The sequence below is a fragment of the Acinonyx jubatus genome, chromosome C1 (genome assembly GCF_027475565.1).
Source record: "Acinonyx jubatus isolate Ajub_Pintada_27869175 chromosome C1, VMU_Ajub_asm_v1.0, whole genome shotgun sequence".
Taxonomy (NCBI): Eukaryota; Metazoa; Chordata; class Mammalia; order Carnivora; family Felidae; genus Acinonyx; species Acinonyx jubatus.
Genome location: NC_069381.1, coordinates 191,879,502 through 191,892,763, shown reverse-complemented (window position 1 = coordinate 191,892,763; position 13,262 = coordinate 191,879,502). Strand labels below are relative to the sequence as shown.

At 32.9% G+C, this 13,262-nt stretch overlaps 1 protein-coding gene across 12 annotated transcripts in view; it reads left to right on the top strand.

Annotated features, from left to right (window-relative positions):
- Positions 1-13,262, top strand: part of KANSL1L (KAT8 regulatory NSL complex subunit 1 like) — a 131,710-nt gene that overhangs the window by 95,095 nt on the left and 23,353 nt on the right. For 9 of the 12 annotated variants that reach the window (XM_027051849.2, XM_027051844.2, XM_027051854.2 and 6 more), the window contains exon 7: positions 12,848-12,994. The exons of the other annotated variants lie outside the window; for them this stretch is intronic. In XM_027051849.2, coding sequence (XP_026907650.1) covers positions 12,848-12,994 — 147 coding nt within the window. The remainder of the gene's footprint in view (positions 1-12,847; positions 12,995-13,262) is intronic. 12 annotated transcript variants of the gene reach the window in all.

The following is a 13,262-nucleotide window of genomic DNA, read 5'->3' as shown; positions in this document are numbered from 1 at the left end:
GTCCTGCAACTTCATTCTTTTTTTTTTCAATATTGTTTTGGTTATTCAGGACCCCTTGCATTTCCATATGAATTTGAAGGTTGACTTTTTCAGTTCTGCCGAAAAGGCAATTGGATTTTTTTCCTATTAATTAATTACTTTTTACTGAGATATAGTTAACATGCAGTATTAATTAGTCATTTTATATACATTATAAAATGATCACCACAGAAAATCTAGTTGTCATCTGTCACCATACAAAGTTATTACAATATTATTTATATTTCCCATGCTGTACTTCATGTCCTCATGACATTTATTTTATAACTTAAAGTTTGTTCCTTTTAATACTCTTCAGCTATTTAACTCTTTCTCTAGCCCCTCTCTCCTCTGGCACCACCAGTTTGTTCTCTGTATTAATGTTCATTTGTTTTGTTTTTTGGATTCCATATATAAGTGAAATCATATTGTATATGTTTTCCTCTGTCTGACTTAATTTCACTTAGCATAATACCCTCTAGGTCCATCCATGCTCTTACAAATGGCAAGATTTTTTTCTTTTTTATGGCTAAGTAATATTTCTGTGTGTGCGTGTGTGTGTGTGTGTGTGTGTGTACAACATCTTATCCATTTATCTATTGATGTATGCTTAGATTACATCCATATGTTGTAAACATATGCTGAAAACAATGTTTACATGTTGTCCACATATTGTAAACAATGTCCATATGTTGTAAACAAAGCTGTAATGAGCCATGCCGGTGGATATCTTTTCCTAAAATTAGTGTTTTTGTTTCCTTCGGATAAATACCCAAACGTGGAATTGCTGGGTTGTATAGTATTTCCGTTTTTAATTTTTTAGGAACCTCTGCTCTGTTTTCCATAATACCTGCACCAATTGACATTCACAGCACATGAGGGTTTCCTTTTCTCCACATCCTGGCCAACACTTGTTGTGTACTGTCTTTTTTGTACAAGCCATTCTAATTGATATGAGTTGATATCTCATTTTGGTTTTGATTTGCATTTCCCTGATGATGATTGATGTTGAACACCTTTTTCATGTATCTGTTGGCCATCTGTGTGTTGTCTTTGGAAAAACATCTGTTTGGGTCCTCTACCCATTTATCAGAATAATTTTTTTGGTGTTAAGTTGTGTGAGTTCTTTATATATTTTAAATATTAACCCCTTATCAAATATATTGCTTGCAAATATTTTCTCCCATTCAACAGATTGCCTTTCTATTTTGTTGGCTTTCTTTGCTATGCCAAAGCTTTTTAGTTTGATGTAGTCCTACGTGTTTATTTGTGCTTTGTTGCCCTTGCCTGAAGAGACAGATCAAAAAAAAAAAAAATTGCTAAACCAATGTCCAAGAGTTTATTGTCTACGTTTTCCTTTAGGTGCTTTATGGTTTCAGATTTTACACATAAGTCTTTAACCTATTTTGAGTTTACTTTTACATATGGTAAAAGAAAATGGCTGTTTCATTCTTTTGCATGACTTATTCAATTTTCCCAACATCATTTATTGAAGAGACTATCTTTCCTACACTGTATATTCTTGTTTCCTTTGTCATAGGTTAGTTGGTCATATAAATGTGGTTTGGGCCCTCTATTCTGTTCCGTTTATCTATATGTATTTTTTGTGTGTGTGCCAGTACTATGCTGTTCTGATTACTACAGCTTTGTTCTTCTTTCTCATGATTACTTTGGCTGTTTGTGTCTCCATACAAATTTTAGGATTATTCCAGTTCTGTAAAAAAAAAAAAAAAAAAAAGCTGATATTGGTATTTTGATAGGGATTGCATTGAGTCTGTAGATTACTTTGAGTCGTATGGACATTTTAAAATAGTAATTCTTCCATCTATGAGCATGGTATATCTTTGTATTTATTTGCATTGTCTTCAGTGTCATTCATTGATGATTTACAGTTTTCAGAGTACAGGTCTTTCACGTCTTTAGTTAAATTTATTCTTATGTAATTTACTCATTTTTTTTTACTGTATGATTTATTTTTGAGAGAGACAGAGAGACCAGGGAAGGGCAGAGAGAGAGGGAGACACAGAATCTGAAGCAGGCTCCAGGCTCTGAGCTGTCAGCACAGCCACCCAGGCGTCCCAGGTAGTTGATTCTTCTGAGGGGGTTGTAAATGGGATTGTTCTTAATTTATCTTTCTGATTAGTTCATTATTAATGTTTAGAAACACAACAGATTTCTGTGTATTAATTTTGTATTCTACAATTTACTGAGTTTATTCTAATTTTTTTTTTTTATGGAATCTTTACAGTTTTCTATATACAGTATGTCACGAACATAATGGCAGAATAGGAGTAGTTTGACTTGTTACCAATTTGGATGTCTTTTATTTCTTGTTCTTGTCTGATGGCTGTGGCTAGGATTCCAATACTATCTTGAATAAAAATAGTAACAGTGGTCATTCTTGTCTTGTTCCTGATCTTAGAGGAAAAGCTTTAGCTTTTCATGGCGGAGTATGATGTTTGCTGTTGTTTGTCGTATGTGCTCTTTATTATGCTGAGATATGTTCCTTCTATACCTACTTTGTTGAGTATTTTTATAATAAATAGATGCTGAATTGTGTCAGAGGCTTTTTCTTCATCTATTGAGGTGATCATATGATTTAAATTTTTTTTAACTTTATTTATTTTGAGAGAGACAGAGATAGTGCAAGTAGAGAACAAGCAGAGAGAGAGAATCCTAAGCAGGCTCCATGCTGCCAACACAGAGCCCAACACAGGGCTTGAACTCACAAAACTGTGAGATTATGACCTTAGCCAAAACCAAGAGTCGGACACTTAACTGACTGAGCCACCAAGGCACCCCATATGATTTTTTTTTTAAGTTTATTTATTTTGAGAGAGAATCCCAAGCAGGCTCCATGCTGTCAGTGTTGAGCCTGGCATGGGGTTCAAACTCACAAATCATGAAATCATGACCTGAGCTGAAATCAAGAGTTGTACACTTAACCAACTGATCCACAAGGATTTTTATCTTTAATTTTGTTAATGTGGTATATTACATTGATTTGTGAATGTTGAACCACCCTTTTATCCCTGATATAAATCCTACTTGATCATGATTAATGATCCTTTTGATGTATTGTTGAATTTGGTTTGCTACTATTTTGTTGAGACTTTTGTATCTGTGTTCATCAGGGATATTGGCCTGCAATGTTTTTGTAGTGTCTTTGTCTGGTTTTGGTATCAGGGTAATGCTGGCCTCATAGAGTGAATTTGAAGGCATCACTTTCTCTTCAATTTTTTGAAATAGTTTGAGAAGGATAGATATTAACTCTTTAAATGTTTGGTAGAATTAACCTGTGAAGTTGTCTGGTCCAGGACTTTTGTTTGTTGGAAGTTTCTTGATTACTGATTCAATTTCATTAGTAATAACTGATCTGTTTAGATTTTCTATTTCTTTCTGATTAGTCTGGGAAGATTGTATGTTTCTAGGAATTTTTTCATTTCTTCTAGGTTGTCCAGTTTGTTGGCCTAATTGTTTGTAGTAGTCTCTTATAGTCCTTTGTGTTTCTCTAGTGTTAGTTGTAATTTCTCTTCCATTTCTGATTTCGAGTCCTCTCTCTTCTTGATGAGTCTAGCTAAAGTTGATCAATTCTATCTTGTCAAAGAATCATCTCCTGGTTTCATACATCTTTTCTGTTGTTTGCTTTTTTTTTTTTTGTTTTGTTTTGTATTTAATTCATTTATTGCTGCTCTGATCTTTATTTCGTTCTACTAACTCTGGTCTTTATTTTCTAATTCCTTTAGGTGTAAGGTTAGATTATTTATTTGAAATTTTTCTTTTCTCTTGAAGTAGCCCCGTGTCTCTGTAAACTTCCTTTTTGGAACTGCTTTTGCTACGTCCTGGTGATTTGAGAGCATTGTGTTTTCATTTCATTTGTCTCAAGGTGTTTTTTCATTTTCTGTTTGATTTCTTTGTTGACCCATTGGCTATTTAGTAGAATGTTGTTTAGCCTCCATGTGTTTGTGTTTTTTCCTTTTTTGTTTTTTGTAATTGATTTCTATTTTCATACCATTGTCATTGGAAAAGATGCTTGATAGGATTTTATTCTTCTTAAATTTATTGACATTTGTTTTGTGGTATAACATGTGATCTGTCCTGGAGAATGTTCCATATGTACTTGAAAAGAATGTGTGTTCTGCTGTTTTTGAAGACAGTATTTTGTGTGTGTGGGTGTGGACACACATAGTCCATCTGATCTAATGTGCCATTTGGGTCAGTTTCCATATTGATTTTCTGTTTAGAGGATCTGTCCATCTATGTAAGAATAGTATTACACTGCTATTGTATTACTGTCAGTTTTCCCCTTAATTACTATTTATATTTGCTTTATATATTTAGGTGCTCCTTTGTTGAATGCATCCATATTTACAGGTCTTATATCATTTTGTTGGATTGATCCCTTTGTTTTAAAATCTTTGTTTTAAAGTGTCTTTGTTTTAAAATCTGTGTTGTCTGACATAAGTAATAAAATCTATTTTGTCTAAGTATTGCCACTCCAGCTTTCTTTTCCTCTTCACTTGAATGGAATATTTTTTTTTTCCATCCCTTCACTTTCAGTCTATATGTGTCTTTAGGTATAAAGTGAGTCTGGGTTAGGCAGTAATGGATGGATTTTTGTTGTTGTTAATTTGTCCAGTTACCCTATCTATGTCTTTGCTTGGAAGATTCAGTCCATTTCAATTTAAAATAATTATTGATAGCTTGAACTTAACTGCTATTTCATTAATTGTTTTCTGGTTGTTTTTGTAGTTCTTCCCTGTTCATTTCTTCTCTTGTTCTCTGTATTTCTTCTTCAATTCTGGATGATAGTCTTGCTGTATAAAGTATTCTTGGTTGTATGTTTTTGTTTTTGTTTTTTTCTTTAAGCATTGTAAGTATAGCACGGCACTCCCTTTTGGCCTGCAAACTTTCTGCTGAAAAATCACTAATGGTCTCATGATATTTCCTTGTATGTAACTGTTATTTTCTGTTGTTGCTTTTTAGATGATCTCCTTTTCTTTAGTATTTACCATTTTAATTACATGTCTTGGTGTGGAACTCTTTGAGTTCATATTGTTTGGGGCTCTCTTTGGTTCTTGAGTCTATATGTCTGTTTCCTTCTCTCAGTTAAGGACATATTTAGCTACCATTTCTTCAGATGATTTTCTGCCCTTTTCTCTCTCCTCCTTTTGGACTTCATATAATTCAATTGTTAGTATGCTTAATGTTGTCTTAGAGGTCCCTTAAATTATCTTCTTTTCTTTTTAATTATTTTTTTTCTTTTTGCTGTTCAGCTTAGATGATTTCCACTTTCCTTTCTTCCAGGTTGCTGATCTGTTTTGCATCTGCTAATCTGTTTGTTTATTCACTCTAGTATAGTTTTCATTTCAGTTATTATGTTCTTCGGGTCTGATTTTTTTTTAACTTCTTCTGGAAATTCTCACTGTATTCATCCATTCTTGAGTTGGTGAGCATCTTTATGACCATTACTTTGAAATCTTTGTCAGATATGATTGTTTGTCTCTATTTCATCTACTTATTTTTCTGAAGTTTTGTCTTGTTCTTCCATTTTAAACCTATTTCTCTGTCTTCATGTTTTGCCTGAGTCTATGTGTTTACATGTATTAGGTATGTCAGCTCTGTCTATTGATCTGGAAGGAATGGTCTTATGTAGAAAGCATGCTGTTTTAATTTAAATTTAATTTAAATTGAGGTTTTTTTTTTAATAGCTTGTCATATAGTCTAGGGGAATAATACATGCACACTTGAAAAGAGTGTATATTCTTTTTTTTTGATGGAGTTTTCTACAAGTGTTTATTAGGTTTATTTGGTTGATAATAATGGTCAATTTTTTTTTTATCTACTTACTGATTTTCTTCCCACTTGTGTTCAAATATCCAGTCATAAGGGTGGAGTTGTCTCTTTCTCTTTTTAGTTATTTCAGCTTTTGCTTCAGATATTTTGAAGTTTGTTTAGTACCTACATAGATATTTTATTTTTATGTCTTTATGATTTGACCCTTTTATTCTTATATGTTTGCCCACATCCTGAAATCTATTTTCACTGACACTAATTTAATGATTAGTGTGCTTGGGTAGTATAATTTTTTATTGTAACTTATCTATGACATTAAATTTAAAGCAGTTTTTTTGTAGATAGTATATGTTTAGGTTGTTTTCATCCAATATGAAAATTTGTGCCTTTTAATTGGAGTATTTAGACCATTTATATTTAATGTAATCATGATGTAGTTAGGTTTAAATCTACCATTTTGCTGTTTTTTATTTCTCCCATGTGTTGTTTGTTCTTTTTTCCTGCTTCCTCTCCCCCACCCACCCTGCCAAATTAATTGGTCTTAGACTCGCCTTTGTTGCTTCATTATATGCATGTGTAGATTATTATTTGAAAAACAATTGAAAGGGACTCCATGTGGATTTCTGGAGCCCTTTCTCTGCATAGCTTCCTCTCTTAGGGCAATCTCTTCTACAAATGGTGGCTACCTTTTTCTCCCCAAACTTTAATATCTATCTTTTCAAATCAGGTAGACTGTCATGCTCTACTTGGACTGCCGAAATCTGAGGAACATAGCTTCATGCAAAAAGCTTCAAGATTTATAGGATCACTTCATTTGTTTTTGTCTCTCAAGTATAACAGTCATCTGCTGCCTATTGTCCAAGTTGTTTGATGTCCATAAAAGTGTTATATGAAACATAAATGTTTCGTATAAGTCCCATAGCTGTACTTATTCATGGACAGAAATGGAAATACCTCTTCTCCTTTCAAAACTTATTTTTAAATAGCATATCTCATTTAGCTACTGTTTAATCTCTTTCCTCCACAATAAATTTGATAGTGTTTGTATTTATCTCTTTCAAATGTTGGGTTCCTAGAGAAACACTGCAACGTCTCTGGTTTCTTATTTCATTCTTCACCCTACTGTAGTATGGTGACCAACAAAAGCATTTTATTGAAATATTGTTTTAAAGGTCAGAGTCACCTTTGAATTGCCAGATCTAATGCAGAACTTATTGTTCTAGGAATGTGGTGGAATAGTTCTTAAGAAAGCCTCCAGGTAGAAAATATTAGAATGTAAAATGTAAAGGATATTTTATATAATGCATGGTTAATCTGATTAGAAAAATGGAAAGCCACGGAATTAAAAATGAAAGAAAGGAGAGAGAGAGAGAGAGAAATTTTTGTTCAATAGTCTTGTGATAGACTGGAGCTGACGCCTAGAACCTAAGAGATATGGGAAGGTATATTAGAGATCCTACATAACGCTAAGGGCCTTCAAAGGCTACTCACTCTGTTAATGAGTGAACTAGAACTTAACTCTGCTGCACAGAGATGCAAAGAGCTTGCCTTTGTCTGCCTTAGGCTCTGATTAAAAATGTAAAATAGAGTATATGCATAAAATTTGTAACAAGAAATTAGGCCTTTTATATCGTTAAAGTCTGAAATTATTTGCTTTGGATGTGATTTATTTAAAAAGACAAAAATTGGGTTTTAAAATATGTAAGCTCATTTCCAGACTGGCAAACTTCAGATGTTGCAATTACCATATACGGAATGTAAAACCAAGTAAGTTTAATATATCTAAGAAAAGTAAATTTAGGTAATTAGGAATATGATTAAGTGGATAGATACACCTGAAGAGAGAATTGTGTTGTTGGGGAATAGATGTAAATGAAATTATACAAAATGAAACATGTAGAGTAAAAAGAATCAGAAAATGTGAGAAGAGATTAATTAAATATAGAGGTTAGAGGAGAAAGTCTAACATATGTATGTCTTCAGAGGAGGAAACACCTAGGGGAGCTGGTTTGTGCAACCACTTTCATCTGAGTTTTGGCAGGAATTTTCAAATTTGGTGCACATGCTCATAGATGATAGCTATGGAGGATGCTGTTGGTGGTGTTTGGGAGACCTAAATCACATGGCCAGATTTTACTTCAGAACCATTTTGACATTGTTCTCCTCAACATTTGCTGAATACTGCAGATGCACAGAGCAGGAGGCTTAAAGTATACTCTTAGGATTTAATTTTCTTAAAGTCTGGATAATCAGGAGAAATTTTATAAAATACATCAAACACTTAGATGAAAACCTTGAAGGGCTAAAAACAAATCATATCTATGAACCATACTAGGACTGAAACCCAGACTTAGGACACATTCAGATTAGATTAAAGGAAAGAAATCTGCAGTGTATCTACTTAGCAGTAGGGAGAGAGAACGCTCTGTACAGAAAGATTACATCATGTGGAGACGTTTGATTAAAAAAAAAAAGCCATTTGGCATTCAGTTAAAGATTACTGGGTATTACAAAAGATGGGACCCCATGACTAGTCTTCAAGAGGAAAAACAGACAATAGCATCAGACTATCAGGTGATTCTGATATTGGATTTAGCTGCCCAGAACTTTAAAATGGTTGTGATTCATATGTTTTAAAACAACGAGAACAAGTAGAAAAAATAAACAGACTATTTCACCAGATAATCGGAATGTACTTTTTTAAAGAGACTCCTGTGAACATTTCAAACTGAAAAATACAACATGTGAAATTTAATACCTCACCAGATGAATTTAATTACAAATTAGAATACAAATTAGAGAAGTCAGGATTAATAAACTAAATATAAAATACTAAGGTGGGAAGCACAGAGATAAGAAAGAATTAAACAACCAGAAGTGTGTGACAGTGAAAAAAAATCTACCCATATATGTTAGGGCATAGGGCAGAAGTAGTATTTCTCAAACTAAAAAAAGACCTTATCCTGTAGATTCCAGAAGTTCTGTGAACCTCAAAAAGAAAAATATATAGAAATTACATAAAGGCATATTATGGCCAGCCTGCTAAAATGAAGACACAGAGAAAATATTAAAAGAAGTCAGGGTAAAAAAAACATTATCTTTAAATCAGGGCAACAATAAGACTTAACTACTCATCAGAAATAATGGAAGCCAGGTGAATTGAAGGCATCCTTAAAATACTAAAAGAAAAAATGAAAACCAGCCTAGAATTCTATAATCACAAAAAAATCCTTTGAAACTGGTGATATACAAAAGTTTCACGTAATAAAAACTGAGAAGAAAAGCTGAGAGAATTTGTCAGCAAATTTACAGTATAATAATAGCAAAGGAAGAAGACACATGATCCTGTAAACACAATTCTGTAAGTACAGAATTGTAGGAAAGAGCTAAGAACAACAGAAAGGGTAAATATATGGGTAATATAAATTTTAATAGTAATATATTGTAGTGTTTTGAATATATATAAAATTAAAATAACAGTAATACAGAAAGAGGAAAGTAAATGAAGTTAAACTGTTCTAATGTTTTCAGGGAAATGGTAAGAAAATAATTTGTCTTATTCTCTAAAAGCAAAAAAGTTAAGAATGCACATTATAATCTCTAGGGAAACCACTAAAAAGTAAAAGATTATATAAATTTAAGTTAATAGAGGGGGAAAATGTAATATTTGATTAATCCCAAAGAAATCAAGATAGGTGTCAATGAAATCTAAAACAAACATACATATACAATAAATTTCTACATACAGTGTAGAAAGTAAATTCAGTTTCTGATTCTTTGAACAAAATTTGATAAGCCCCAGCAAGTTTACTCAAGAATAATCCAAAGTTGGTTTTACATTTAAAACTTTATTAACATCATTAATTCACCACATTATTAAATTAAAAAAGAAAACCCATGTGTAATTATTTCAATGGATTCAGAAAAAGTAAATGATTAAATTCAACATTACATATTTAAAAAATACTTTTGGCAACCTAGGAATATATTCTGATAAAGAATATACCCCCCTAGAAAAATCCCACAATTACTCTTAATCCATATCATTCTTAATTCTGAGAAATTAAAAGCATTTCTTTTATAATATGGAACAAAACAATATCTCCTCTGATCATTTCTAATCATCACTGAACTGATGAACCCATCTAGCATGTTTGGAACCCTCTAAATAATAATAAAGATATTGCAATTGAGTGAAAAAAACTAAACTGTCACTATTTGTAAATAATATGTTTGGATAATAGAAAAGTAAAAGAAACTACAAATATATTATCAGAATAAGAAAGTTTAGCCAAATTGTGGGATATGTTCAAAGTATAAAAGTCAATTGTATTTTTAAATTCCTTTTACAATTGAAAAAAGAAATATTCAAGTACCTAGAAGTACACCTAGCAAAATATGTAAAGACTTTTTAGAGAAGAAAATTATAAAGTTTTATTAAAAGAAATTAAAGAGGGGCGCCTGGGTGGCTCAGTCGGTTGAGCATCCAGCTTCAGCTCAGGTCATGATCTCATGGTCCATGGGTTCAAACCCCACGTCTGGCTCTGTGCTGACAGCTCAGAGCCTGGAACCTGCTTCGGATTCTGTGTCTCCCTGTCTCTCTGTTCCTCCCCCGTTCATGCTCTCTCTCTGACTCAAAAATAAATAAACATTAAATTTTTTTTAAGAAATTAAAGAGAACCTAAGTAAATGAAGAGGTGTGTCATAGTCATGGATTGGATGACCTTTAATTATGATGTCAAAAAAAAAAAATCTCCCAGTTGATTTACAGATTCACTGTAGAAGAGCTCTGCAGTTTTTTGCTGGAAGTTAAGCATTTTTTAAAATTTATGCAGAAGAGTGAAAGCCAATAGTAGCCAAGATACCCCTGAGGAACAAGTTGGAGAAACTTGCATTGTCATATGTCAAGACTTAAACATGTAGTAATTAAGACATTGGTTATTTAGCATAGACACAAATGGTACAACATTAGAAATCCTGAAATAGTACCACACACATATAGAATGTGGTGTATATAACAGGTAGCATTGTAGATCAATTGGGAAAGGATGTTCAATAAAAGGTGTTCGGGTAAATTGATGATCCATATAAGAAAAAATTAAGGTTGGATTCACATCATGTGAATTACTTTCAAGTAAAGATCTAAGTACAAAGGCAAAAAACCTTACAACTAGGGGGAGCAAAGTGGAAGAATATCTTTGACTTCAGGGTAGGGAAAGATTTCCTCATAGAGATATAAAGTACAAACTCTATATAAAGGAAATATTTAAATTAACATCTTTTGATCAAAAGACACTAGAAAGAAAGTGAAAAGAGAAGCTCAGACAGGGAGCAATAGATAGAACCTTCAAAGGATTTGTAACTTTCTAGAGTGTGTAAAGAAAACTTTAAAAATCAGTAAGAAAAAGACATTCTTAGAGAAAAAACATCATAATATGTATTTCTCAAAAGAAGGAAAAGTGAATGAGCAATTTTAGGAATGAAAAGGTGGTCAACTTAAATAGTAAACAGAGCAATGCAAGTTTAAACCATAAGAGAATATGTGTATGCTCTGAAATTAGCAAAAATAAAAAGTCTGACAGTATGCATGTTAGCATGAATCTGATGCAGTGAGCACCAGCATCTGCTTTGTTGGAGTGTAAATTTGGTTACAACTACTTTGTAATACAACATATCATTTAGTGAAATTGAATGTATGCATTCATGTGTTTCTTTAACCCAGCAAATCCATTTCTAACAGTGTACATACTCTTAGAGAAATTCTTACACCCATATGCCAGGAGACAAATAAGATATTCATACTAGCATTGTTCGTAGTAGTAAAAAACGAGAAACATTCTAGATATTTATAAACAGAAGAGAATGATGAATTGTATGCACATAATGTTGGGGAATACAGCAGGAAAGTACACTTAACTTTCTGTCTATATACATTTTAAAGCATGCAGATTTTATTTATTTTTAATGGTTATTATGTACATCTTTTTTTATTTTTAATGTTTATTTTTGAGAGAGAGAGCGCCAGAGCGAGGATGAGTGGGTGAGGGGGAGGGGCAGAGAGAGCTGAGAGACAGAGCTGTCAGCACAGAGCCGACTCGAGGCTCGAACCCACCAGCCATGAGATCATGACCTGAATTGAAGTCAGATGCCTAACTGAGCCACCCCGGTGTCCCAAAGGATCCAGATTTTAAAAGTTATATAGAATTACATGTGTTTATGTGAAAAAACTATAAAGGAAATAATAAAATCAAAATTCAGAATAGCAATTACTCCTGGAATAATAAGAGAAAAATGTGGTTAAAGAGGCACATTGTATTAGTTAAGGTACAGGTTCAGCTGCATTTGTCAGAAACCCTACATAGTGACATAAACAAGATACAAGTTTATTTCTTTGTCTTAGATTGAAAATATCCTAGATATGACAACCACATTCTACATGGTGATCTAGGAGCTAGGCTTCTCTTTTGCTTAATCTTGTATTATCCTCATCTACATGGTTATGGTAGCTCCGCACCACAGCTGTGTTTCAAGTATAACATGGAGGAATGGAGGAAATGAGTGACCTAAAAGGTCACTTCCCAGAAGTTGCACACATGACTTCTGGCTAGAATTTAAGTAATTTTTTAGATCCACAGAGGCTTGAGAAATGTGCCTAGCTGAAAATCAGCAGTTCTACAACAGACAAAAAGAGAGCAGAGGTATTGGAGGAAAGTAGCAATATCTGCTGTAAGGCTAATGAGGGTGGAGTAGGAGGAGAAGGCATAATTGGTATTGTTCTGTTTCTTGAAATAGGATGGTAAGTATAGGTGTCCTTCTAATATTTTGTTTTATGCCTTCCCTATAAATTATATATTTTTATGTATATGAAATTTTTCATTATTAAAGCTAAGAAGTTTAGTGGATACTTTTTGGCTTCGTTTTGCTTGAATCTTCTGCAGCATATGGAACTATCGATCATACCCTCTAAACATTTGAGTTTTTATTGGCAAGAATCTCCTGGTTTTTCTCTTATTTTTCCATCCATTTCTTTCAGCCTCCCGGGCTTCACTTTCTCTGCAGGGAACAAAAAGGCCTTTTCCTAGATGCCCCTCACTTTTCTCCAAAATTATTTAGGATAGTTTCAAATTGGCTAATGGGTTTCCTGGAGTTGGAAAAAATTCAAGAAAAAACTAATTATATGGTAAATATTCAGATTTTATCACCTTTTGTTCATAAGGCTCTATCCATATAAGGAAAAGGGAGGTTAGCACCCTTTTTTCTTTGTAATTTCAAAGATTTTTTTATATCTTTCTGAAGTACATCATAAAAGGGCAGATAATTCTAGAGTGAGTCCAAAGTATCAGTGTATCCTGTAAAGATAAAGAACAGCAGTTGTTCCCATAAATATACACATATCATTAGAATAAATCTTGGAAACAACTCACATTATTATAATCATGTATAAACAT